This window comes from Triplophysa rosa, linkage group LG16, assembly GCF_024868665.1.
Source record: "Triplophysa rosa linkage group LG16, Trosa_1v2, whole genome shotgun sequence".
Taxonomy (NCBI): Eukaryota; Metazoa; Chordata; class Actinopteri; order Cypriniformes; family Nemacheilidae; genus Triplophysa; species Triplophysa rosa.
In genome coordinates this window covers 9,297,526-9,323,136 of record NC_079905.1, presented here as the reverse complement: position 1 = coordinate 9,323,136, position 25,611 = coordinate 9,297,526, and the positions used below count along the sequence as shown (strand labels likewise).

General features: G+C 40.3%; 1 protein-coding gene across 34 annotated transcripts in view; it reads left to right on the top strand.

The window, feature by feature from the left end:
* The first annotated feature begins 312 nt into the window (after nucleotides 1-312).
* The window catches only part of clasp2 (cytoplasmic linker associated protein 2), a 36,851-nt gene continuing 11,552 nt past the window's right edge, over nucleotides 313-25,611 (top strand). For 10 of the 34 annotated variants that reach the window (XM_057355641.1, XM_057355635.1, XM_057355634.1 and 7 more), the window contains exons 1-26: nucleotides 314-1,255; nucleotides 3,164-3,242; nucleotides 3,970-4,073; nucleotides 4,369-4,460; nucleotides 5,350-5,425; nucleotides 6,033-6,130; nucleotides 10,140-10,210; nucleotides 15,061-15,207; nucleotides 16,635-16,714; nucleotides 17,063-17,155; nucleotides 17,532-17,677; nucleotides 17,790-17,925; nucleotides 18,011-18,081; nucleotides 18,198-18,257; nucleotides 18,598-18,675; nucleotides 18,755-18,922; nucleotides 19,016-19,053; nucleotides 19,151-19,315; nucleotides 19,537-19,557; nucleotides 20,320-20,424; nucleotides 21,535-21,561; nucleotides 22,028-22,054; nucleotides 23,330-23,497; nucleotides 23,712-23,753; nucleotides 24,462-24,569; nucleotides 25,376-25,438. In XM_057355641.1, coding sequence (XP_057211624.1) covers nucleotides 1,058-1,255; nucleotides 3,164-3,242; nucleotides 3,970-4,073; nucleotides 4,369-4,460; nucleotides 5,350-5,425; nucleotides 6,033-6,130; nucleotides 10,140-10,210; nucleotides 15,061-15,207; nucleotides 16,635-16,714; nucleotides 17,063-17,155; nucleotides 17,532-17,677; nucleotides 17,790-17,925; nucleotides 18,011-18,081; nucleotides 18,198-18,257; nucleotides 18,598-18,675; nucleotides 18,755-18,922; nucleotides 19,016-19,053; nucleotides 19,151-19,315; nucleotides 19,537-19,557; nucleotides 20,320-20,424; nucleotides 21,535-21,561; nucleotides 22,028-22,054; nucleotides 23,330-23,497; nucleotides 23,712-23,753; nucleotides 24,462-24,569; nucleotides 25,376-25,438 — 2,461 coding nt within the window. In that variant the 5' untranslated portion in view covers nucleotides 314-1,057. Of the gene's footprint in view, nucleotides 1,256-3,163; nucleotides 3,243-3,969; nucleotides 4,074-4,368; nucleotides 4,461-5,349; nucleotides 5,426-6,032; nucleotides 6,131-8,446; nucleotides 8,651-8,705; nucleotides 9,887-10,139; nucleotides 10,211-11,620; nucleotides 11,748-13,855; nucleotides 14,105-15,060; nucleotides 15,208-16,634; nucleotides 16,715-17,062; nucleotides 17,156-17,531; nucleotides 17,678-17,789; nucleotides 17,926-18,010; nucleotides 18,082-18,197; nucleotides 18,258-18,597; nucleotides 18,676-18,754; nucleotides 18,923-19,015; nucleotides 19,054-19,150; nucleotides 19,316-19,536; nucleotides 19,558-20,319; nucleotides 20,425-21,534; nucleotides 21,562-22,027; nucleotides 22,055-23,329; nucleotides 23,498-23,711; nucleotides 23,754-24,461; nucleotides 24,570-25,375; nucleotides 25,439-25,611 lie in introns of those variants that run through there. The other 24 variants (XM_057355648.1, XM_057355645.1, XM_057355647.1 and 21 more) reach the window with 16 other exon arrangements.

The following is a 25,611-nucleotide window of genomic DNA, read 5'->3' as shown; positions in this document are numbered from 1 at the left end:
GAGAAGAAATGTATTATGTCTTACATACTTGAATAACTAGACTCACCATCAGAACTAAAAAATGAAGTAGGAATGATACAACAACACTAATATTTTTACAGTAATAAAAATATTTTAATAAAGATCATCATTATTGTTCCCATCATAATTATAATTATCATGATCATTAGCCTTTCCCTGATACTATTAAAGTCCACATTATGTCTGATGTAAAACCAAAAGAAGAAGACGTAAAGCAAACTCTCCTCCTTCAGTAATTAACATATTTTCATTCAGGCACCACGCTGGCCATCTGTGCGGCGTTGAAGGACCTCAAGGCCTCGGCCCAATCACTATTCCTCGGGATCGTTTCCTATTCAACACACTCTAGGATTGCGGGTACCGGTGGTCCAGGAGCCGTGACCGACGCGATTGTACTGAGCTGAGCTCCGAGAGACAGCTGTCACACTCCGAATTATTTTTGGAATAAGTGTAAACACGAGAACAGAGAGAGTAGCGCCGCGTCTAGCGCGCTTTCCATCTGATCCACGGATCTCCCCGAGCATCGCGAAGCGGGCTTTTCTGAAATGGAGGCCAGGAGGGAAGAGAACCCCGGCGGCAGGCCCCAGGATTCTCGACCATAAGGGTTAAAGCTAACATTGTTAGCCGAGGCTGCCTGCACTCGGTCGGATACATTTCCACTGGTTTTATACGCGCATCACCGCGGATCTCTGTTACACCCGTTTGTGCTTCCGTGCGCGCACACTTTTCGATTAACGTTAGTTTAAACACACTTTTTGTTCGGGGAACCTCCTATCAACCATTTCATCCTTGGTAAACTTCGGGAAAGTTTATTTTCCGTTACTACATCGTCAAAGCACGCACAGCATACTTGAACGCCGCCCGATCTTATATTTCACAATCACAAGCTCTACCACTTTATTTAAACGCTGTATTTGACTTCCTCTTTGTGCACGTTTCAGTTTTGTCGTGTTGTTTACGCGACTTTGACAGTCATTCAGCTATTGCTATTGTTATTGTTTCGTTGCAACCTGAGGAATACACACAAAGCGTCCCGATGGAGGAAAATGACAACATGGACCATTTTTACCAGAAAGTTTTGCAGAAGGACGTGACCCGACGGCTGCAGGTCGGCCCGGATCTGATAGACTACCTGAGAGACCCGCAGAGATCCTGTGATGTGGAGCAGGACAAATCCCGCCTGGATAAAACGATAGATGAGTTGACGGGATGGGTGAATTCCAGCAATTACAAGGTAGTGTGCGTGTGACCTGATTTTGGGAACGCGTAAATTAACATTAACGTGTCACCAAAGGTGCGTTTTGAGTTATTTTCATAGTAGCTGTTATAAAGATGAGTGCATTGTTTTGAAGGGATAACTTAAGTGCTGGAGCCAAACCTTTACTTAAGTTATATATAATCATATCTAGGCTGGTAACATAATTTTATTGCGGTTTATCATTGTGATTCGTTAATGGCATCAGGCAAGCGATAGCTTGTGCGTTCATTGCTGTACTCTTCTGTCAAGCTCACAAGTCTATGCAATACCATACGACGAGTAATAGCACTTTTGAGATGCTTCTAAATATCAACGCAATTTTAAGTGTGTGTGTGTGTAAAAGAAATTCTCAAATATATTGCAATTGATATGCATAAATGACAGATTGGTTTGTGTCCTAGAGAGAATGTGTGGATGCTGATGGGGGTGCTGTGAGGATGGGGGAGGGTCGCGTGGGTTATTGTTCTGGTGCACTGGGGCTGTAAAAGGCACGTCAATGTCTAATGTACAGTCTAATGTACATATTCATTTAATTTATCTATTTATTATCGTAAGGCTTTAAAAAAAGTGATGTTTAAATGACATTATGAAGCGACCACAGCTTTTTGCTGGCTCATGCTGCTGCTATTATTTGAGGCCGGTTCTTATTTGGTCATGTGTTCAGATATGCTTTACTTTCTTTTTTATTGTCACTGTTGGCATGAACAGTATTGCTTAAAGGCATAGTTCACCCCATAATGAAAATATTGTCATCATTTATTCACCCTCTTTTAATTCAAACCCTGTGTTTGACTCTTTCTTTTGTGGAACACAAAATATGATATTTTGAGAAATGTCTCGGCGGTTTTGTGTCCACACAGTGGACCCCAGTGTTGTTTGGTTACTTATCAATATTCCTCAAAATATCTTTTGTCATTTTTTGTTCTGCGGAAGAAAGTATATTGGGATGACATGATGGTGAATAAATGATGACAGAATCATTTTTGGGTGAACTATCCCTTTAATGTCCTTTAAAAGTTTCAGAGATCTTTCAGGTGGCCTGTGCTATTAGTGCTCCATCTGAATCCATCTGCATTTGTCCAAATTGACTAGTTGAGGTCTTCAGGGATTTAAGTTAATGGATGCTTATGACATCAGACTCATTGAGGTTGGGTTTTACGAAGGATGGAGCCGATTCATAAATTGGAGTCACAGCTGTTGAATTCAGTTGCAATATATGTGGTTTGATAAATGCAGGATGCAGGAATTTATTTTTAAGTAACGGTCTGGCATGAATTTTGACACAACAGTTTGCACTGTTTCGTCGAGAGGAAATGCCGTAAAGTGCTGACGGAGCACAATGGGTTTGACAAAATTATCCATAAAGGAAGAATAGCTGGCCAACAACATGTTTTCATAATGGACTGCAAACTTAGAGCCAGTAATGCTTACTAATGCAATAGGTCAGCTAAGATGCCTGAATAAGACCCCATTGCTGCATTTTGAGGTCGCCACACGCTCCGTTATCCTTATGCACGGCACTCTGCCTGTTTTGCCTAAAATAGGTCATAACTGGAGCTTCTGGGATGTAGTGAATATTTGATTGTTTCCCTGGAATGTGAACTTCCATCCCGCACTGCCAAAAAATACACAGCAGCAAACTCACTCACGGTCTTGTTTTACCTCCACACACACACACACACAGTATCGATACTCATTCTTAAAGACAAAGCACACAAATACACAAAGATGTATTTGATCACAAGTGTCAGAATAGAGCATTTGAAACTCTCCCCTGTCGGTGTCTCAGCTGGTCTGCTGTCTCGCGTTTAGCTCGCGTGAGAGAAAGAGTTGACCGTGAGTTTACATTTTGAGCTGATTTATCTCTTTCTCATTTGGTGTCAGGTTGCCTTGCTTGGGATCGATATCGTCAGCGCGTTCGTGGATCGGATGACTGATCGCTTCAGAGTTAACATTGTCACAGGTAAGACATTTCCACGCAGGTTAAAGGCTCAACAGCAAAACAAGTATTGCACAGCAGTACCAGAATGACTTATGACATAATCCACAGGCTCGGTCTTCTTCTCTCAGCTGTTTTAGCTCCGCCGCCTATTGTTACCAGAGAAACGGGATGTTATGACCATAACACATCACATCTCACATTTCTCAAAAATAATTTGATGACTTTATACAAAGACTGTTTAAATTTGACTGATGTAAAAAGATGTTGAATGAATGTATGGATGGAACACTTCACCCAAAAATGAAAATTCTGTCATCATTTACTCGCCCTCGAGTTCTTCCAAATCTGTATAAATTTCTATTAACACAGAGAAAGATATGTGGAAGAATGCTTGTAACCAAACAGTTCTTAGCCAACACTGACTACCATTGTAGAAGGAGAAATTACAATGGTAGTCAAAAGTGCCCCAGAACTGTTTGCTTTCTTTAAAATATGTTCTTTTGTGTTCAACAGAACAAAGAAATTTATAAAGCAATTTTTCCTACTGTGGTAGTCAATGGTGTACTAACAAACAAACTCTTATTTTAAAGAGTTAATCCGATTTCTTTTCCAAACAAATAGTTTTCCAAACCAAATGCCATGGGTTCGGTCGTTGCTCAAATAATCTACAAATGTCTTATTTAGAGATTTTTGCATGCTTAGCTGGAATAAGTGCAATATTTAAACCCCGATTCTTTTTCTTTCACAGTGGTGCCTGCGTTATTGGACCGTCTCGGTGACGCAAAGGATCAGGTTCGAGAACAGGCGCAAGCGCTCATTCTGAAGCTGATGGAACAGACAGCAACGCCCATGGTGAGCAACCACACCCCAAAAATGAGCTAATCATACAGTCTATAATAATCGCACACAAACTATTACACACATTTATACAGACAAACAGATACACTCATGAAGATTCTGTCTGTAGATGTGTGAGTGCTGTATGAATGGAACAACATCAGGTCACGTTTGCCAGTTATCACTGCCAATGATTCATTATTTCCCACAATGCTCAATCTCTTCCTCTCCTGCTTTTGCGGTAATTTTGCGGACACAAAATGAGGCAATTACGATTGTTGTCATCCCTCCCCGTCTTCTCTTTCTGTAGTATGTTTGGGAGAGGCTGTTCACTGGATTTAAACATAAGAACTTCAGAAGCAGAGAGGGACTCTGCATGTGCTTGGTCGCTACACTAAATGCGTAAGTTCTTCATACAAACATACATTCTCACTTTGTAAACAAACATTTGTTTTGGTAGTGTTGTCCAACAGGGGGCGCTGGTCTTCCATATTGCAGGGCTCCTTATTCTTTATCATTGAATATGATTTAGACTTTTATTTATCAAATTTGTAAAGTAACATCATAAATATAAAAATAGTATAAGTGAGTTTTGTATAAATAATGTACACCAGAGAGTGAAAACACTCTTCATTCACTCAACACAAAATCCTTCTCTGTGCCACACACACGGACTACGCAGGTAATCCTCTTACCTGTTAGTATCGATACCGGGAAAGTCAGATTAACACGTATTCTCACTTAAGTGTTGCATGCACACACGTAGGCAAACAAAGCTACTTTCTCAGTAACATTACTCCTCACGATTGACAAAAGAGCTGTCATTCTCATGTAATCACCTCTGTATGCACTCGAGTAGAACACTACACTATTATTATATGTATGTTGCCTTTGTTATTAATGAACAATACGCTGAATATCATGATTGTTTGGGTGTTTATATTACATAAACATGTGGGGTTTGGGTATCACATACAACATCACAAGATGATGACCATCATTATATGTCATGATTCAGCACATTGCAAGGCATCAAATACTGTATTGCATTTTACAGAGACTGAGAAATGCTGGTTTCAGAGTGTTTGCTATTCATACAATTTTGTGAGAAAAAAATCATGATGATTTTGCAACCTTTTCTCAAATTAATGAAATGAGATTTTAACATTCAATGCTAAAGCAATAGCAAAACAAATGCTAAAAAAACTGTTTTCTATATTTGCGTTTAAATGTTGTACTTGTTCATACAGCGTATGCTGAATTACACTTACTATTTTTTTCTCTCTCTCAGTTACGGTGCTCAGCCTTTGAGTTTGAGTAAATTTGTTCCACATCTCTGTTCACTAACTGGAGACCAAAACCCCCAGGTAGGGATCTGTGTCTGTCTGTGTATGCATGTAACGCTTGGAATGTGTGTGCAAAAGTCAAGTTTGTCTATATTTCTCTGTTGCTTTCACTGTTTGAATGCTTGTGTGTGCGTGTGAGAAAGCAGAGACAAGAGCCATTTGTATAACAATAAATAGAAGAAATTTAAACCATCAATACGACATCTTAAGGGATGTCCCGCACCCAAGTAATAGAGCTTATCTGCGATTGGAAACTCATTCTTTGCTCTAAGATCTGTTGTTGACGACCAGTCTGATTTTTTTAAGAAGTTCATCAGATTTTGGCCTTTACTGATTCAAGTAGACAGGAGCTGTTGCAAATAAAAAAAAAGAGCTGTCTGGGGGTGCTTAACATGGCTGCCGAGTGGACTGACTTGCCCTAAAAGGGATTCTGTAGAGTGGCAGTGAGCACTAATGCAGTTTTTCTAATATTGTGCAGCTGAGTTCAATCCTTTGTATTAGTGAAAAAAGAACAATCCCATGAGTCCACCCTTAAATCCGGACCATATGCTTGTTTTTTTATCTTTGAGTTTTAGGGTGCATTGTGTACTTGTATTGATTTGTAAAGGTTATGTTGTGTGCCCTACAGGTGAGGGAGGCAGCTATATCAACCCTGGTGGAGGTCTATCGGCATGTGGGGGAAAAAGTAAGAGCAGACCTCAACAAAAGAGATCTACCATCTGCACGGTTAGTGTGTTACTGCTAATATTGTAACCTACCTAGTACACGATAGATAGCCTAGTAGTGTTTACTGTCCAGCCACACCCCATTTGTCTGTAGTTAATGCTCCACATATCAACAGTACACTATTACTGTACTGCATTAGCAGTTTAGGCCTTCCAGTCTCCATCAGGTCCTAATTTTGTTCATTGTGTGTTTTACTTGCACCCCATAGTGTAAACTTACCATGTTGTTTGGTATGATTTTTACCTGTAACGTTTTAATATTTGCATACTAACTAAAAGACCACATTCACATTTAAAGAGATTCACCCAAAACAATTCTGTCATCATTTACTCAAGCGCTTGTCATTTCAAACCTGTATGACTTGAGAAGATATTTTGAAGAACGTTGGTAACTGAACAACGACGGTACCTATTCACTTGCATTGGTTTTGTATCCATACAAAAGAAGTGAATGGGTACCGTCGTTGTTTGGTTACCCACATTCTTCAAAATATCATCATTTGTGTGTCTGCGAAAGAAAGTCATACAGGTTTTAAATTTTCATTTTTGAGTGTACTATTCCCTTAGGCAATGAAGGCTTGTAACCAAACAGTTCTTGGCCACCATTGACTACCATAGTTAGAAAAATCGCTTTCTTATGGCTTTGTTCTGTTTTACACAAAATAAGTTATTTTGAAGAACGTAGGAACGCAAACAGTTCTGGGGCACTTTTAATGACAATTGTAATTTTTCCTACTATGGTTGTCAATGGCCAAGAACTGTTTGGTTACAAGCATTCTTCCACATATCTTTCTGAAATGTATACAGATTTGGAACAACTTGAGGGTGAGTAAATGAAGACCGCATTTTCATTTTTGGGTGAACTGTTCCTTTAAAGAAGTGTGTTTGTTACCCTGGAAATGTCTGTAATGTATTCACAGCAAAAACTTAAACATAAGGGTTTCTAGTTACAGAAGGGTGAAAAGCATAAATCATGTCTTCACATTGTATTCTGTAAAGGATTCCTTGTTATCTGATGAATTATTGCAGGCATCAGTGCATTATGTTGATCTGTGATGAATTGAGAATTGTAAGAGTGGTGTGATGCTTCTGCATTCCTTTCTGTCTGATGTAAGACCCTTCAGGCGTTTGAACCGACTCCACTGGCCACATCTTGAACATTTAAGGAACACTTTTGAATGCAATTGGATGATGCTAAATCAACTTTTTACATGCACGTTTACATTTAAGCATTTGACATATGCTTTTATTCAAAGTGACTTCAAGTAGATTCAGGCATTTTAGAAGTGTGCGCATTCCCTGGGAATCGAACTTCTGACTTTAGCATTAAATGTTTTGCTCTTCTTCTATTACAGTTTCATGGTTCCAGGTTTTGGCTCTTTCATAACTCTTGAGTTCTGCCAGAAGTCAGATTTAAAGATCCGAGATGAGTCACTTTTAGCACAGTCCAGATGTTTCAATAAAGACTGAACTTTTTGGAGTCTGAGATAAGCCACACAGTGTATATGTTCAGTCTGGTTTTCATAGTGAGGATATGATGTGTCAGATAGTGTGTGGTGTATGTATGACATGCTTATGACACACAGCTCTCACACAATACCTCTGGTCGAGAACTCAAGTCTGACTGAGGGCATTGTTAAAAAATGCATTTCTTGCTTTTTACTGGAGGTGTTTTTTATGGTGTGCCGTGTCATAAGATGCATTTGTTTCCATTAAGAAACAGCTACAGGGAGTGAAATAGGATGCAGGGGTCCCAATCACTTGGCAAAATACAAAAAAAAACATTTTGAAGTTAAATCTTTTCATAAAGCTTTTTAAGAATTAAAATCAAGAGAATCAAAATCTGCATTAACCAGTTCACCGACTAGTTGTGTGTTTGTCTCTTACACTTTGTTGTTGCAGTCATATTGCATCACATCACATTGATATGATACAATCTGATAACCCCCACTGGGGTGCCGATGGGCCGACAAGGTCCTGAAAATTACTCCAAGCTAATGTACAGAAACTGTTATGCCATGCCAGCCTTGCCCTCATGAAAGAGAGAGAGTGGGTACAAGAAAGGACGTTCATTCTGTTGACATGGACACAGTTTGAAAGGACGGAGCCGCGAGCTGGGTACCGTGACCGACAAAACAGGAAGGAGACCAAGAGGGCAATCTGAACCGACTAAACGAAGGCAAGATGGCTAAAGGGGGGTTGTTGTCAGTGTGGAAATGGAAAACGCAAGCAGCGCTCCTGTGTGTGTGTGTGTGTGTGTGTGTGTGTCTGTCCATGCCTGGAGGGGGAGGGGTTGCAGCCCTGTCTCTGAGTTTCTGAGCTTTAGCCCCTCCCCCTGGTGTGTGTTCCAGACAGGAGGTTATGTAAAAGGGAATTGAATCCTAGCGCTGTCTCTCACACACATACACTTATGCTGGTGGCAGTTTTGTAGGTTTTATGCCATAGAGTAGGAACGTAGCAATCAGGAAGAAGTCCTTGAAGCGTTTTTCGTCCACAAAACAAGGGCACTATGTCTGAGCAGGTGGGTGGGACCTCGCACGCTGTCCCTGTTTTTGCCGCTTGTCGCATGTCTGCTTTCTTCTCATTCTTGGCTGTCTATTCTCTTTCTGTGTCGTTGCCTTTTTTTTGCCTCTTCGCATTTCAGATAGAGATGCTACATTTGTGTGTTAGGGATTGATGTTCTGTGTGTGTGCGTGTTTCTTTCTATGTGCGTAAGAACATGCATCATTCGTGTGGACTGCAAACGTTTCATTAACCAAAGGGACACTCACATACGCGGTGTCTAACATGGCCTTGGATGTACATCGACATGCAATTGCATGTGAAAAAGTGGCCGTGTACACGTTATTGAAGGTTATTGGTTCACGGTTGTCCATTTCAAGGACTGCTGGAGCATCACATCTGAAATCGTGCCGTCTCCTGCAGGGGGTTTAAGAATCATCTTCGTGTTTTCACACTATACGTTGGGTTTGTGAAGGACAGTAATTGAACTGCAGTGTCCTCTTAATTTTGCGTTGTTCTGAAAATAGTCATGTGTTCGGCTGACAGATCAAGGCTAGTAATTATGCCAAGACTTCTATGTAAGAGCACAACGCAGATGTGTGCCGTTGGTTTAGTGAATCTCATATATTCAAATGCTTTCATTTGTTGCTCACTGTTTTAAAGGGATATTTCTCCCAAAAATTAATTCTTTTTGTCATTTATTTACTCATGTCGTTTGTTGTGCAAGACTCTTTCATCTGTGGAACACAAAAGAAGATTTTTTAAGAAAAGGTTAGGTCTCCATATCAAAGTCAGCGGGGGCCAGTGTTGTGCGGTTACCAACATTCTTCAAAATATCGTCTTTGTGTTCTGCACAAGAAATTCATACAGGTTTGGAATGATATAAGGGTGAGAAAATGACAAAATATTTATCATTTTTGGGTGAACCTTCCCTTTAAACGGGGGTATTGGTTTATCTCTTACTCTTTAGTTTTAGATTTTGATGTTGTGCTTTACTGCGTAATGCAGTTTAATCTTTAGCGTATGCATCTAAATTGCCTTGAGTACATGTTTGGATAGAATGTTATCATAAATATTAAGAAAAAACTAAATAAAGGTCTTTATGTTTGTAACATGCTCTTTGATAAGTAGTTTGCACTGAAATTTCTCTTTTCTGCGAGAGGTTAGTCAAATCTGACAGTGGTACAGGAGAAGCATCACTTTGATGGACGGACTAAAGCCTCTGATGCAGTGCCGTATCTTGATTCCCTTTGAAGTATGCTGAATGTTTATAGTTTTTGAAGATTTTATACACCATTCGAAATGAAAAGTAATACATTAATGGTACTTAATTTTGCCTTTCCCGTAACATTTTGTGGTTTGTGATGAATACCTGGTTATTTTGGCATTATAATTTGGAAAATACCAAGTATTTGCAGTATTCATACCTGAAATGTACAATGTCTGTGTCATTTTTACATTTTTTTTCTATTCATTTCAAAATATCCCATTCTGTGTTTTTTTTTCAGGTTACATACTATTCTGAGCCGTTTTGATGAAGTGCTGAACTCTGGGAACATGGCTCTCAGCCTGAGTCAAGGTAAGTTAGCTTTAGCATGTTAACATTGTTCGTTAAACACCTTGTTTACATCACTCAGTTTTCAGCTTCAGTTGAAATGCTAATATTAGTCTTTGTCAACGTCTTTAATCACAGTAGTGCCATAGATAGATAAGCCTTTGACATCCGAGCTCTGAACATTTAACTGGAATGATTCATTCATCTCAATGCTAATCCTTATGTTTTGGGGTTTCGTTAGCATTAACTTCTACTTGAAGGTTAACGTCAACATAAACGTCCACATTTACATTTATTCATTTAGCTTTTTATCCAAAGTGACTTACCAAATGAGAGGGCATTTAACAGTTTGTCTGTGAGCCATAAGCAAAAGTTCCAAAGTTATGGGTTACTTCTAAATGCTGGGATTTACCGTGCCCCTTCTGTCTCCAGCGAGTTAGCTTTAACTTCTGTGCTGGAATCTAAAATGGGGAATGGTGTCAGACTTCCATGGCCTTGGAAATCTCCATGATGTGTTTGGCATATGTTGTATAATGGGAGAGCTGGATCTCTCTCCAGATCACACTGTGCTGCTCACATTCGGTCGGTTGTGGTTTGGAATGCTATCAGTATGTTAATGTGTTTTCCAGTGTGTGTATGTTTAGAAGTGTTTGTGGTCGTATTCATTGATATCGTAGGGTTACGTGTGTTTTTAAGTCAGAACTTATTGACTCTTTGACTTGAAGTGGGTATATTCTTCCTTTTTATAGGTGGTTAATGCAATGTATATTTTTTCCTAGTAATATAGTTAAGCAGTCTGCTGTTGTTTCTGCTCCTATGGATTTTAGCTGAATTATTTCTTTTAGTACTTTGTGTGTTACTCATAGACATAAGAGTGCATAGTTTATGTCTGAATAATTGTACTACATTTTCTAATTTTGTCTTATTTTAAACGATTCACTAGTGCACGTTATTCCACAAAAACATGTCCCTTCATCATTTTTCAACAAGTTTCACCCTAGCCTACATTTTGTTTTTGTTGAATATTCTTTTTCATTTTTTTGTGAACAGCGTTTCATATTTACTTCATCAGAAAGAAATAATAATCGTTATTACGAACCTTAATTTATCACAAACTTAAATGTGCTGTTGACAGTTACATGGATAAAATCTGATAAACGTATTGATAATTCAGACTTTTCAACAATGTTTCTTAATAGGGATTGGTGAACTTCCGAAAGTGTTAAACTGACGTTTTCTTGACCGTGCGCCATGAGATGTTTCTTGCCAGTTTTCAGTATAAGAACAGGAAGGGGTCGATCGTCGTGAGGCCAACTTCCTTGCCAGTGTCATTTTAAATGTGGGAGAAGAATGAAAAGTGGACATTCAAAGAGGTTTTTTTGGCTTTGCCAACAGCCGCTGTGAGGAGAGGGTTATAGAGAGAGAGCAGTGCCTGTCACGGCATTACTCTGACACAGCGTGACAGAGAGAGAGAGAGAGAGGGAAGGGCGAGAGAAGGACAGGGTGAAAGAGCTGCTCCTCAGATGCGTTCTAGCCATGTCTGTTGGGGATGATGGTGATGGTGAGTGTTTTATCAAAATAGTATTTAGTGTAAATTATGTTTAGGTGTTTTGCTTGGAACATAAATGTTTTGCTTGGCAAAACCTTGACAGATTTTTGGAAAATATACAGACTCTCTATTGCTTTTCTGCATCTCTGTTTTTTTTGTTTTGTTTGTACATGCTTGACCTTTAGTTAGCAAGCTTTTAGACAATAAATAGAGTTTGACCAGCGAATATGTAATATTGTTTCTCTGTGATATTCTTATTGGTTTCTGCATCAGTAGGTTTTGTCTCTTGGGGGAGTTTAAGTGTGACCCTCTTTCTAGGACATCTCTTTGACTGGATATTGAAGTGGTTTAGGAGATGCCGTGTGTACGTAGACTATAAATGAAGTGGTCTGTAAAAGTATTAGGGTACTTACGCTCCGAGTACTTTTTGGTGAACGTATTGCACAATATGCTCGCTGCGTGTTTGTTTTGCAGTAAACGGATTCACTGCTTGCCCCCCGTAATCCTTAAACCAGATTAAATAGCCAATTAAGTAACCAAATGAACAGAGAAGCTCAAACATCAATAGAGTCTTCAAGACGCACAGGCGCAAGCAGTGACCTGATTGAAAGATATGGCTGTCAGAGAGCATGTGTGTTTCCAGGTCAGTTTTGAGAGAGAGAGAGAGAGAGAGAGATTAGCATTTTTGAGATTATCAGATATAAATCATGTCCACTTGGTTGATGGATAGAAATATTAAGATTGAAGATATTAGTATTGCAGATATTAGTATTGAAAAATGTTATTCTTCAAACTAATGTCATAGGTGGCAAGGTGGATAAGAACTATGCTTTTATGGTAATACTGATGAACCAAAATTTTTGGAACTAAATGTAGTTTTTTAAGCACATCACAGATTGTTGGTAGGCAAATTTAAACAGTTTTTTTTTAACTCTGTTCCACTGATGTGGGTAGCGCTGCACTTGTTGTCATGGAAACTGCCCTTTGAGAAGTCTCTCTCTCTCTCCCTCTCTCCCTCTCTGTCTCTCTCCCTCTCTCCCTCTCTCTCTCTCTCTCTCTCTCTCTCTCTCTCTCTCTCTCTCTCTCTCTCTCTCTCTCTCTCTCTCTCGTCTCGTCTCTCACTCCGCCCTCTTCACACTAACCTTCTAGCTCCCAGCCACTGTCTCTCTCTCTCTCTCCTCTCTCTCTCTCTCTCTCTCTCTCTCCTCTCCCGTCTCTCTCTCTCTCTCTCTCTCGTCTCTCTCTCTCTCCTCTCTGCTCTCTCTCTCTCTCTCTCTCTCTCTCTCTCTCTCTCTCTCTCTCTCTCTCTCTCTCTCTCTCTCTCTCTCTCTCTCTCTCTCTCTCTCTCTCTCTCTCTCTCTCTCTCTCTCTCCTGTCTCTCTCCCTCTCTCTCTCTGTCTCTCTCCCTCTCTCTCCCTCTCTGTCTCTCTCTCTCTCTGTCTCTCTCTCTCTCTCTCTCGCTCTCTCGCTCTCTCGCTCTCTCTCTCCACCTTCATCTCCTCAGCCTCTTTTCCTGTTGCTGTTTTGTTGTTTTCGCTCTCTTGATCTCGCTCGCTCTGCCCTCATCATTGGCTCGTCCTTGTTGGATTGTTGTTCACGCCTTCCAGTCTGAACAAAGGGCGGGTTATGCTACTATGCTAATAATGCTAAACACATAGGCAGGCACACAGAGCCTATTCAGCCCTGCTAGTGGGGTCAGAATATATAATGTGTCTATGCAGTCAACCCTCTTGGCTTTGTAACAGGGTCACAATGCCCATTACACACACACACACAAGCATACAAAACACCACCACATATTCACTGTAGGGGTATGGCTTCTACCTCCTCACTGTATTTGTGCATTTGGTTTTTTAATTCTCATATATATTACACTGTTTGTTTGACCGTGTGTTATCTGGGTTTAAATGAAAAAAGTCTTTAGGTTGATGCTAATTAGCTTAGCTGGAGCATTAGACGAAAAACAGCTTATTTACATTCAAGAAGCATCCTCAAATCTCAAAGCTCACTGGCTGGGTATAAATGATGTCATCACTCTCTTGATTGGTTCTTCGGTTCCGTTTAGGAGGGGTGGGTACATGGTGAAGTGCGAGGGAGTGATGGAGAAGAGAGGGAGGAGGCTGAGGGAGAAAGGAGGTGAGCGGGGGGAAGGAGCGAGTGAAAAAGAGAGAGAGCGATGATGCCGACTAGCTTTTGGGTGGTGGTTTCTGTAAACCGTCTTGTACGCCTTGCCTATTCATCTATGGATGTTTTGTCGCCGTGAGAACCGCTGTCATGTGAGCAGCAGCTTGGGCGTTGCCTCGGATACGAGAGAGAGCCACGCCCGCCTTCAGGCATGAGGCGCCTCATCTGCAAACGCATCTGTGACTGTGAGTGCCTACACAAGATGTACATGTTTATGTTGATATACATGTTTGAATTGACTGGTGATGTTTGCATCTGTGCCGATGTAGGGTGTTGTCCGTGTACTTATGGAGGTTTCATGACCCGGGTACCGGTAGATGAAACGAAGGGCCGTTTGCATTCTTCTAGCTTTTCTCTTTGCTGGAACCACACAATCTGTGCTTGTGTGGGTGGATTTGAGTTTTGCAGGCAGGCTCTTTGTCTGAGATATAGATTAAAGTGTAATACTTGCTGCTTTTGCCGTTGAGTAATTTATAAGCCCATAATAGGTACTGGTTATGTGCTGGTCATTGATTAATAAAGATGACATTGTGGTACGGATGGAAATCGGATCTAAAGCTCTTTGGTTTCATTGGTGCTTGGATGGGTTGCTTGTATGTGTATCAGTCTTATTTGATATTGCTCACATTATTGAACCAAATACATCCAAATGAGGAAACGATACAATGGTTATATGGGAAAAAATGGCTGACCCTTGTGCAGCAAGTTCTCCAAACAGGATTTATCCATCTATTTTGAACTTAAAGGGATAGTTCATCCAAAAATGAAAATGTCATTTCAAACCTGTATGACATTCTTTCTTCTATAGAACAAAAAAAGATATTTTGAAGAATGTGGTAACCAAACAACATTGGACTCCATTGACTTCCATCGCATGCACAAAAAACCAATGACATTTCTCAGAATATCTTTGTGTTCCACAGAAGAAAAAATCATACAGGTTTTGAAAGTCATGAGGGTAAATAAATGGTGACAGACATCATTTATCTTTGGGTGAACTATCTCTTCAAAAGGGACAAGTTGGGTTAAATGTGAACCTTTTCAACCTTAATGATATTACTGTCGATCAGGAACGGATCTATTGATATAATGCTGCCCCATGTTCTGTTTTGATGAAAGATTGATCTTCTGCTTCTTTTAGATCGTAGTTTTGACGATGACGACTCAGTGGATGGCAGCAGGCCGTCATCGGCTCAGGCTGCGTTTAAAGTGCCCAAAGTACCCAAGAAACCTGCAGAATCTTCCAGCAGCGCTAGAAGACCCAGTGCCACTGGAGCTACCAAGACAGGTGAGACACCTTCAAATACACAGATTCAATTCATTTTAAAAAAGGATGTTGAGATGAGGTCACTACATGTGGTGTGTAGTTCAGTCTTTAGACTTTGATTCTGTTAAGCAATCAGTCTAAAATACTTATGACAGATTTCATCTGTGAGTGATGTACTATTAGGCTAAAATGCTGAATATCATTGAAGGAGAACTTACCACAAAGATATGATTTATGACAGTCTGGCTGCATGAATTCATTTCTTAAGTACCTCAAAAATCTGATTTGGTGTGTTGATTGATGGCTGGGTTTACAGGCTTGTGATTGATGTCTCTGTAATCAGACAGTCCAGCTCTCATGTCTGTTTCTCTCGCCTCTCGGGGAGTCCAAAGTGAAGAAAAACATTAGAAGTCTTCAAGTGTTTATTCCCAGGTTTTAGCCTTTTGCCAAATCTCTTTTGCCTTGGGACAGATTTATTCCTGGGACATGTGCCTGCATTGGACCAGTGTCAAGAAAAATGCTTATATTTATGCTTGCCATTATTTGAAGAACAGAATGAGTTGCATGTTTAGTGGTATTTAAGGCAAATACTGTTATTGCTGTTGCTTATGTAGATTTTGATTCCGATTGGAACAAAGTCCATCTCACCATGTTGTGCTATGCACAATAGTATCTTAAGTGGCATATGTTGTAAAATGGTGGTACCAGCCTATTTTATATAGCAAAATACCCTTTAAGAACAAGAAGCTTTTGCAGAAAACATTTTAATTCGCTGACTGTCTGTTTGCATCAGCACTTCATTATGGATTGATGTTGGTGCTGAGGTTCATTATCGAGTTTAGCTTTCAGTTTCAAACAGGTCCAACAGGAGTGCTTTGAAATGTGGTTTCTTGAGCTGATTCTTCTGAATTTCTGATGTGTTTATCAGACTCTCCGGGCCTCTCCCTGTGTGGGTGTTATTAGCGGCCACTCCCCCTTTGGGCCGTATGATGGATCATTCAATTACAGCCGGACAGGAAGTCCATTAGGACTGATACATGTTAATGCGTAGGATGATTTGCCTGCCCTATAAAAGACATTAGCAGCCTCTGAAACCACTTTTCACACTTTCACATTACTATTTAAATAGATTTATCCTGTTAGATTTTGCTCCAATTCAGCTTCTTTCTCCCCACATATATCCCCCATACATAAAAACACAGAGGATCCCCTTTAATGTAGCAATGTAACAGTTGCCATAGGAACACATCATTGTGCACAGTTTCTATGGCAACAACTGCAACTGTCAGTTGGTTGTCTGCCGGTGTGATTGAGATGAAGTAAAACGGTTTGGAGAATTTAAGACATCCCTTTTATAAGCTTGAGATTAAGTTGCCCTCCATGATTTGACCGCAGATGATGAACTTTGAGAGTTTGTTTGTTGAAGTAAATAATAATGTGTGTTGCAGGTGTCTCTAAAGAAGGGGCGGTGGGAGCTGTGGATGAAGAAGATTTTATTAAAGCATTTACAGATGTACCCAATGTTCAGGTGAGATTCAAACTCTTGCATGGAAATGAGGAAATTAGGTATCTCTGAGTTAGTTTTAGCATCTTGTTTGATTTCACCTGTGATTTTCACAGCTGTAATGATGTTTGTGGAGCTGTTAAACGATTAATCGTGATTCATCGCATCCAGAATCAAAGTTTGTGTTTACATTGTATATGTCTGTGTACTGTGCAGATTTATTTTGTGCTTATAAACACATACATGTACACAAATTAACAGTACACAGATATATTATGTAAACACAAACTTTAATTCTGGATGCGATTAATCGTGATTAATCGTTTAACTGCATCAAAGAAAATGTTTGAGCACTTTCTCTCTATTTTATAGATCTACTCCACACGGGACCTGGAGGATAATCTGAATAAGATTCGGGAGGTTCTATCTGATGATAAACACGATTGGGACCACAGAGTTATCGCGGTTAGTGAAGCATACGTGATTCAAGCGTGTTACTCAAAAATCTCTCACACAACCCCTTTATAGCCTCCATATAGCGTTTTCGAGGGTGACCGAGCCTGTTTCCTAAATAAATATTTGGTGAAATGTGGTGGCTGGCAAACCATATTGGTGTTTCCCATGAGAAACCGTCAAAGGTCAAGAGGTGGTGACATTGTGATGCAACAGACCTAGGGCTTTATTTACATTTCAGGCAATTTCACTTTCAAAGGCTTTAAAGTTTTCTGAAAACATGCAAGCCTTTGAGTGCATTCAGAGTTTTCTGGCTTTCATGTAGTTTTATGTATGCATTGCTATTCATCTTTGATAAACCTATGATGTGGTCTTACCCCTCACCCAGCTGAAGAAATTCCGGTCCCTGCTGGTTGCCGGGGCAACAGACTATGATTGTTTCTACCAGCACCTGCGTCTGCTGGACGGCGCGTTCAAGCTGTCTGCGAAAGACCTGCGTTCACAGGTGGTGAGGGAGGCGTGCATCACAGTGGCGTAAGTTATTTTTATAACGCAATTTTTGTGCTTTGTTTGTTTTGTTGAGATCATGAGCTCTTCATTTTTGGGCACAAATATTTATTGTAATGTTATATTTGTGTCCGTGAAGGTACCTGTCTACAATATTGGGGAATAAGTTTGATCATGGAGCAGAAGGGATTGTTCCAGTGCTCTTCAATCTCATCCCTAACTGTGCCAAAGTGATGGCCACATCCGGCACGGCGGCCATACACATCATTATACGGGTAATAAAGGCTGCCACGATGGAGTCTGTTCTGTTGGATTGTGCTCTGTCTGTGTGTTTTGACCGTGTGTTTTTTGCTTTCTTAGCACACTCACGTCCCACGGCTGATTCCTCTCATCACCGGGAACTGCACGTCCAAGTCTGTGGCTGTCAGAAGGTGAGATGGCGGAATTGCTTAAAGACAGTGATGCTGAGTATAAGCATTATTATTCAACAGACCTGCGTGACTTCATTGGAGACTCAATCGTCTCTCTTCCTCGCTCTGTCTTTCAGGCGCTGTTATGAATTCTTGGATCTACTGCTGCAGGAATGGCAGACTCACTCTCTGGAGAGGTACTACACAACATCCCAGCAGAACCTACTGGGGTTTACAGTCTTAAAGGGACAGTTCACACAAAAATGAAATTTCTTTCTTCGTTAATCACCATCATGTCATTTCAAACCTGTATGACTTTCTTCTGCTGAACACAAAAGAAGATATTTTGGACATCGGCCCCCACTGACTTCCATCGTATGGACAAAAACCACACATTTCTCAAAATATCTTCTTTTGTGTTCCACAGAAGAAATACTCATATACAGGTTTTGAATAACATGAGGTATATATTAATGATGACAGAAATTTTATTTTCGTGAACTTTCTCTTTAACTGTGCTCTTTCTCTGTGTGTCAGGCACGCAGCGGTGCTGGTGGAAAGCATTAAGAAGGGAATCAAAGATGCGGACTCGGAGGCTCGAGTGGAGGCCAGGAAGTGAGTTAACAAAATGCATGTAGTGTCAGATTGCATACTCTTCATGTTGTTGCCATTCATGACTCTTTCTCTTCCTCAGGGCATACTGGGGGTTGCGGGCTCATTTCCCCGTGATGGCGGAGTCTCTGTATAACTCATTAGAATCGTCCTATCAGAAGACGCTTCAGTCACATCTGAAGAGCTCGGGTAGCGTGGCGTCTCTCCCGCAGTCCGATCGCTCATCCTCCAGCTCGCAAGAAAGCCTTAAGTATGGAAATTTCACTCGTCCACCATTAACTGAAAGTGGAAATGAACGATAAGAGTTCTGTGTTTGACTGACTGACTTTTTTCCTTTCCCCAGTCGGCCGCTGTCAAAGTGGTCAGCTGCTCCAGGCAGAGGTAAGAGCTGGTATTTAGCACATATTAGTCATATTACAACATGTGGTAATTGTTTGTTGTATAATGAGGTTTGTTTTGTTTTTTGTTCCTTGTGAAGTGCCAGCAAACTCAAAGTCATCAGGATCTCCAGGCTCTTTGCAGCGCTCCCGAAGCGATGTGGATGTTAACGCGGCTGCAGGTGCTAAAGCCAGACATAGCGGACAGGCCGGAGGGGCGGGGCGAGTTACAACAGGCCTGGCCCCTGGATCGTATGCTTCTCTTGGTAGGGGCAACCCGCCATTTATGTGTTGATTTTTGGCACACGCCTCTCCTCTCTCACTTACGTGTGAAGAATGTCTTTAATTCTTCAAAGTAACATGCACGTACCAGTGTAGTGTGGGTGAGTGTGTGTTTATGTCTTTCGTTCTAACTGGTTTGCTGTGCTCCTCCTCTCTCTCTCTCTCTCTCTCTCTCTCTCTCTCCCTCTCTTTTCTTTGGCTTAAGATGATGCCTCTGATAAGGATGGTAAGATCATCTGGCGTTTGCTCATTCATTCTTCATCTCATCTACTCTGTATTCTCTTTTTGCTTGCCACCCCCACCTTCTCTTACATCTGTTTCTATTTAGGTCAATGATCCCAAGTTTTGACTCAACAAATGAGAGCATTTAACATTTTGTCCATGAGCTAAAAACAATATTGTAGTTTGCCAGGCCATGTTTAGTAGTAGGACAATGGCTCAGGCAAGGTAAAAATGAACAACAAGAAAGAAAAAGCATACACGTTTTTTTAATAAACAGCTAGAAAGTAGACAGCTAAAAATTTGCAATGAGGTCAGAGACATGGATTTAATAAATGGGCTGAATTTTGATTTCGTGTTGACTTCAATGCATAGTTGTTTTAATTGTATTCAGAACCCTGTTCTTTCATACACAGTGGGTGGAGCTCTTTGTGTACATACAGTGTGTTGTGCTTCTGCCGTCTGCTGGTGACTAGTGGTATTGCAAGAATGACTTATAATCTGCCAGTGGCTTTCAGCTTGTGATTGTGTCAAATTGAACTGCTTCATCAAAAATCTCCTTTACTGATCTGATACTCTTCCCTCTCTCTCCATTTCGTATTAACTCCATATCTTTTTTCTAATTCAATCATTAATTCTTCCTCATCAAAGGAATAGCTTTGTTTATAGTCTGTGTGTGTGTGTGTTAGTGGGTGAATGAGACACAAGAAGATCTCTTGACATTGCTTTTATTTTATTGGAGCTTTATGAAAGACCTATTTGTCTCCAGGGCGGTTAAGGACTAAGCAGACTTTATCTACGCCGTCTAGCAAGAGTAGCAGTCAGGTCGACTCGAGAGGGCGGACCCGATCAAAGATGGCATCCCAGTCACAACGTAAGTATCTGCACAGTTGTGTAGACGCACACGTACTCCAATACAAATTGTGTTCACGTTCATTTTGTGGGAATCGCAAATATAATCAATACAATTGACATAAACAACACTGATCCAGAAGTGCCTCTTGTTTCAGTTTTATTTAAAAGTACACAAATGTTGGAACAGAATACAACCAAACGAACATTAGAACTGAATCAAAATTTGAAATGAGCATCTTCATGTGAAAAAACTGAAACAAAAAGTGCTTCTGAACCAGTGATGTTTACGTCTTCAAAATGGTCTATAGATTTACCCACAGATATCTTGTGGTGTTGTTTTGCTCAAGTACCAAACTATAAGCATATCGTACCAACTTAACACATTTCTCATGTAAGCGTCAATAAATGTCTGTATGAATGAATCATGTTTACAGTAGAACATTATACTTGAGACAAACACATTCTCAGTAAATAGTTTATACAACTAGGCTGTTCCTGTTGTTCAGTACATTTTGAACTCTGTAACTTTTAAAAATGATCATGTTGGTGGTGTTATTTTGTGAAAAGTGTATATTAGACAGTGAAATATTAGATATTTGCTCTGGTCAGGCTCAGATACATCAACATTATTAATATTTACCATTTTAAGTCACCATTTAAAAAAGAAAAAAAAATTAGCTGGAAATTACACGGTTTATTGTAAATGTTTTTTTTTTATGTGGCATTATTTTTCCAAAATTCATGTACCATCCTTAAATCAAAAACATTAGTGGGAGGCTGGAACTGTATTGACAGATGCCTAAAGGACTAAGTCATGTCTACATTTAGTTTTTCTCATTCCAGAAGCTGTTTTACACAGATTTATGTCACAAATAGGGAAGACAACACCATTGTTGAAAATCCATAAATTGTTTACCAATTCAAATGCACTGCAACTTAGGAATGACCCCTAGTCGATATAATGCTTATTTCATAAAATTAAATGAAAAATAAAATAGGGTAAGTAAACAGCACAATGTGACTATAAACACAGTGTCCCTGGCTGCATGTGTGTGTCTGTGAGATTGTAAGGAGTCATCCTGCTGTAGGATGTAACCCACAGCTCCTCCAACTGTTTCTGTGCCTCTAGGTTCCGACGATTCCGATTGCACGCCAGGTACCCTCGTCTGACATGTTGGCGAGTGTGTTAGTTCATGCAAACTTGTGTGAGAGTTTGTGTGCGCTGCATGTTGTGTGGTGTTCACTTGGGTGTGACAGTGTCAGTCCATTTCTGCCTGCAGGCGTGTAGACACGAACTCAGCCGCATCAGTTCAGCTGTGTAGTTGATGGAAAATAAAGCAGTGGCAACACATTCATGATGTCTTTCATCTGTTTTGTGGTGATTGTGAAGTATCGTCAGAATGCAGAGCTGTTGCAGGGCTTCTTCAATCTATGTGCGCGTCTCAAACTGTTTTTTATTTGCAGGCTGATGGTTTTATTCATTTGTACAATGTGTGCGCTTTACAACGCATTTACTGCATGTTGTTTACCCCATAATGCATTGTATCCGTTTATTATGCTGTTCCTCCTCCCAACCAATGGGTCTCTTGGCCCCGCTCCCTAATCCCCCCTCATTGGCTCAGGATCACAGTCTGCTACCCCTGTTGGTGGTAAGATTTTCAACATATTTCATCTGTCACTCATTCTCTTGGTTGAGTCACGTCCCTCCTGCGGACTTTCATTCTGTAGTGTTACCTTTGACTTGACTGAGCGAGAAACGGGTTCTTTCCATCAGCCCCCACTTTCCTCACTGCATGGAGGGTGTGTAGCTTTGCTCACTCTGGATGCCCTAATGCTTTCTTGGTTGAAACCTGTGCGCAATTCATGCACAAAACCTCACGCTTTGAGCGGGGACAGATTTGGTAATCGGCGTGTCAGAGTGAAGCGTGGGTGTTTTCATCTGTGTTTGTGTAGTCTGTAGTCATAGAAACATTTTCACTTGTTCACAGTAAACACCTCATTCTTCCCTTTTGATGGCCACAATACGGATCACAAAACTAGCTCTTTTATTTCACAATGTGTGTGTGTCTGTGATTGTTGTTTTTTGTGTGGTATAGATGTCTGTATTAAAATAAATGCAAGTATAGCGTTGTGCGATAGGTCAGTTATGATATTTAGAATTGATGCGGACACGTGTCTGTTTGTGATGTTTAATTTGTATAAAGAATTTGTGTATGTGCGCATCACGGTTGTGTGTCATTCAGAATTGAAAAAGCATTTTCATCTTATTCTGTTTCTGAATTTGAATTAAAGTAGGAAACATGCAGAATGGTCATGTACTGTAAATGTACGTAAGTTTAATAAAATGAAAAGAAATTCATGTAATTCAAAGAAATTCATATAACCACTGTTAGTGTTTTTTTATATTTTTATGTTTTATATGAATGATTTATAAGCATGTTTCAGGTTTTTCCAGAGCCATTAGGTTGTATTAATACTTTTTATTAATATTTTAATATTCATACATTTGCTGTTTTCAATTATTAATATTTTTATATATTTTTAAGAATATTAAAGTTTACTTCTTGTACTATATATAATATGTTTATGTATGGTTATAAATTATAATAAATAATATAATAAATTCACATTTTGCTGGAATTTAGTTCATATAAAATTGCTTTTCCTTGTGGCATACATTTGGTGGTGCTTTATGGAAAAATCAAGTTCTGGTAGTTATTTTGATTGAAACATTTTTTTCACATCAGACATAAATAGACACTGTGTAATTTTGTTGAATTTCTTCGAATTGCAATTCAGTGAATTCCACTACTCTCATTCGAATTGCTAACTTCTGAATTTTGCTTAACCCTGATGTGCATACAGAAAGTTTTCTAATGATCTGTTAGTCTCACATTCTTTGTCTGTTTTCTTTTTGTTTACAGCTGGTTCTCGCTCAGGTTCTCCAGGCCGCGTGCTGGCCAGCACAGCTCTGAGCACGCTCGGTACAGGTGCGCAGCGTGTCAGTGCAGCTCCGGGCTCTCACCGTCGCAGCCGGATCCCACGCAGTCAAGGCTGCAGTCGAGACTCTAGCCCCACACGGCTATCTGTTGGTGAGCACTAGCTTCTTTCTGTGATCGTGATGGTCCTCATCTCCTTAGTAGAACTATATATTCTGATCAGTGTGAATCTCCGAACACCCATCAACTCTGTAGGATCGTAAGAGGCTGGCGGTGCTAATTGTCACATAAATGTATTGTGGATTGCCACATGGAGATTTTTCTAATGTTTTCTTACCAAAATTGAAATGTTCTCTTTCAATCAAAGCTCCATCAAACATCAGCCACATCTACAATGGAGCGAAAGGAGGTATGTTTTTCTTTCTTCAACACAGCCATCCCATTACGATAATCCATCCGCTTGTCTGAGCTCAGGCTGTCATCCTAAATGGGGTTTCATGCTGGAGGTTGTTCTGTGTTCCGTGTAACACGCTGCTTTGGGAAAGCAAAACACGCCGTCACATTAACCCTGCTGGGTCTTCCCTTGTCTGCTGTGATGTTAAACCCCACAGCTTGGTGCTGCTCTGCAAAAACAAATGAAGTCCATCTCATGAATGCAGATGAACGTTGAACATTGGTTTAAAGACAGAATATAAGAGCAAAGATCCAGTCCTGCCACCTCCCATGTATTAACATTCTCCATTTAATTCTTACCCCTGCAATAGTCTTTCCTTTCCTGTGAATGTTTACTTATGTCTAATCTATTGCTTTAGTTACAAATTTATGCATGGCCTTTAAAAGTTACTACTAATATTAACCTTCACTTGTCCTCTGTCTTCCTACTGTCTGTGAGGTTCCCTAAGGTTGGATATTGGGCCCCCTGCTTTTTCTTCAAATGCAACATATCTCTGTTGTCATTTTATTGCTTAACAAGCCTTGATGTAATAGATTCGTCGTTTCTTATGTCTCCTACGTCTTCAATCTTTGATACCTCTCAACATTTACCTTCTTGTTCTTCTATATCTTTTTTCTCTATGCTTTTTTCTTGGTGTGTTTCCCTATCTTGGGGGTGGGTCAGCGAGGGGTAGTCGTATTCCACGTCCTAGCGTGAGTCAGGGCTGCAGTCGCGAGGCCAGTCGAGAGAGCAGCAGAGACACCAGCCCTGTGCGCTCCTTCACGCCACTCGGTGAGTAGCCATAGCAACCTTTTCATCTACCGGGACCAATCAGCCTTAACTCAGCAGTGGCCTTGATGACAGATCATGCCATGTTGAACAGTTATAAATGGCGTTCAATTGAAGCCGGAAGCATTCCCAAATTGGGAATGTTTGTGCAGTGGCTCAGCAGCACTGCTAGGGCACATTAGCATTTTATTGACTTGTAGAATGTTTTTACAGGGCTGTAATGACCTCACATAGTTCAGCATGGGTAGTAAGCAGGGTTCTTCTGGCCTTGATTTTTTGTTGCCTCATTTCACTCTTATGAGCATTGCTAATGGCTGCTGACAAGCTTCATCTTAGGTGCTCCTTGTATACAACACACCAAAGAAAAAAGCTTTAAATGGCAAAACCACAAAATAGGAAATATTTCAAATGCATTTTTGTTGAGGTCAACATGAAGAAAGACACTATTAATATACTTCCCTGGCCCACATCATGTTTTATTATTTTAGGTATGATGCATCCATAGCTTAGTTTCAGTACTTAAAGAATAAGAATGGAGGGTTGTTTAGCAAAAGTGCAATCTTTCTGCTGTTACGCAGAGCACACAAGCAGAACTGGACTCGTACCTTTGAGCACTGACACTTGGAGTGTGTGTGTGAATGTGTGTGCCACAGTGGGGCATGTGTGTGGTTGGTGATGGCACTTTCTCACTTTATTACTAATTGGGAGTTTCTCTGGTGAGCTTTAACACTGGCCTGGTTATTTATATGTGTGTGTGCTTGTGTGCATTCTTGTGTGTGTGTGTGTGTGCTTGTGTGTGTGTGTTGCAGCATCCCGGCATTACTCGCGTTCAACTGGTGCTCTTCATGCCCCAGATGCCTTCGGGGCAGCAGGTGAACTGTTACCCCTGCCAGCACGGGCCTCTTTTTTTAGAAGCCTTTGTTTAAAGTCATTGTCCAACAAGTCTTATTTGTTTCACTTCATTCTTTTGCTTTCAGTTTAGCCACCATCGGACATGCATGCTTTTAGTCATCATAACAACCATTTTTTCCCCATTATCTGTAAC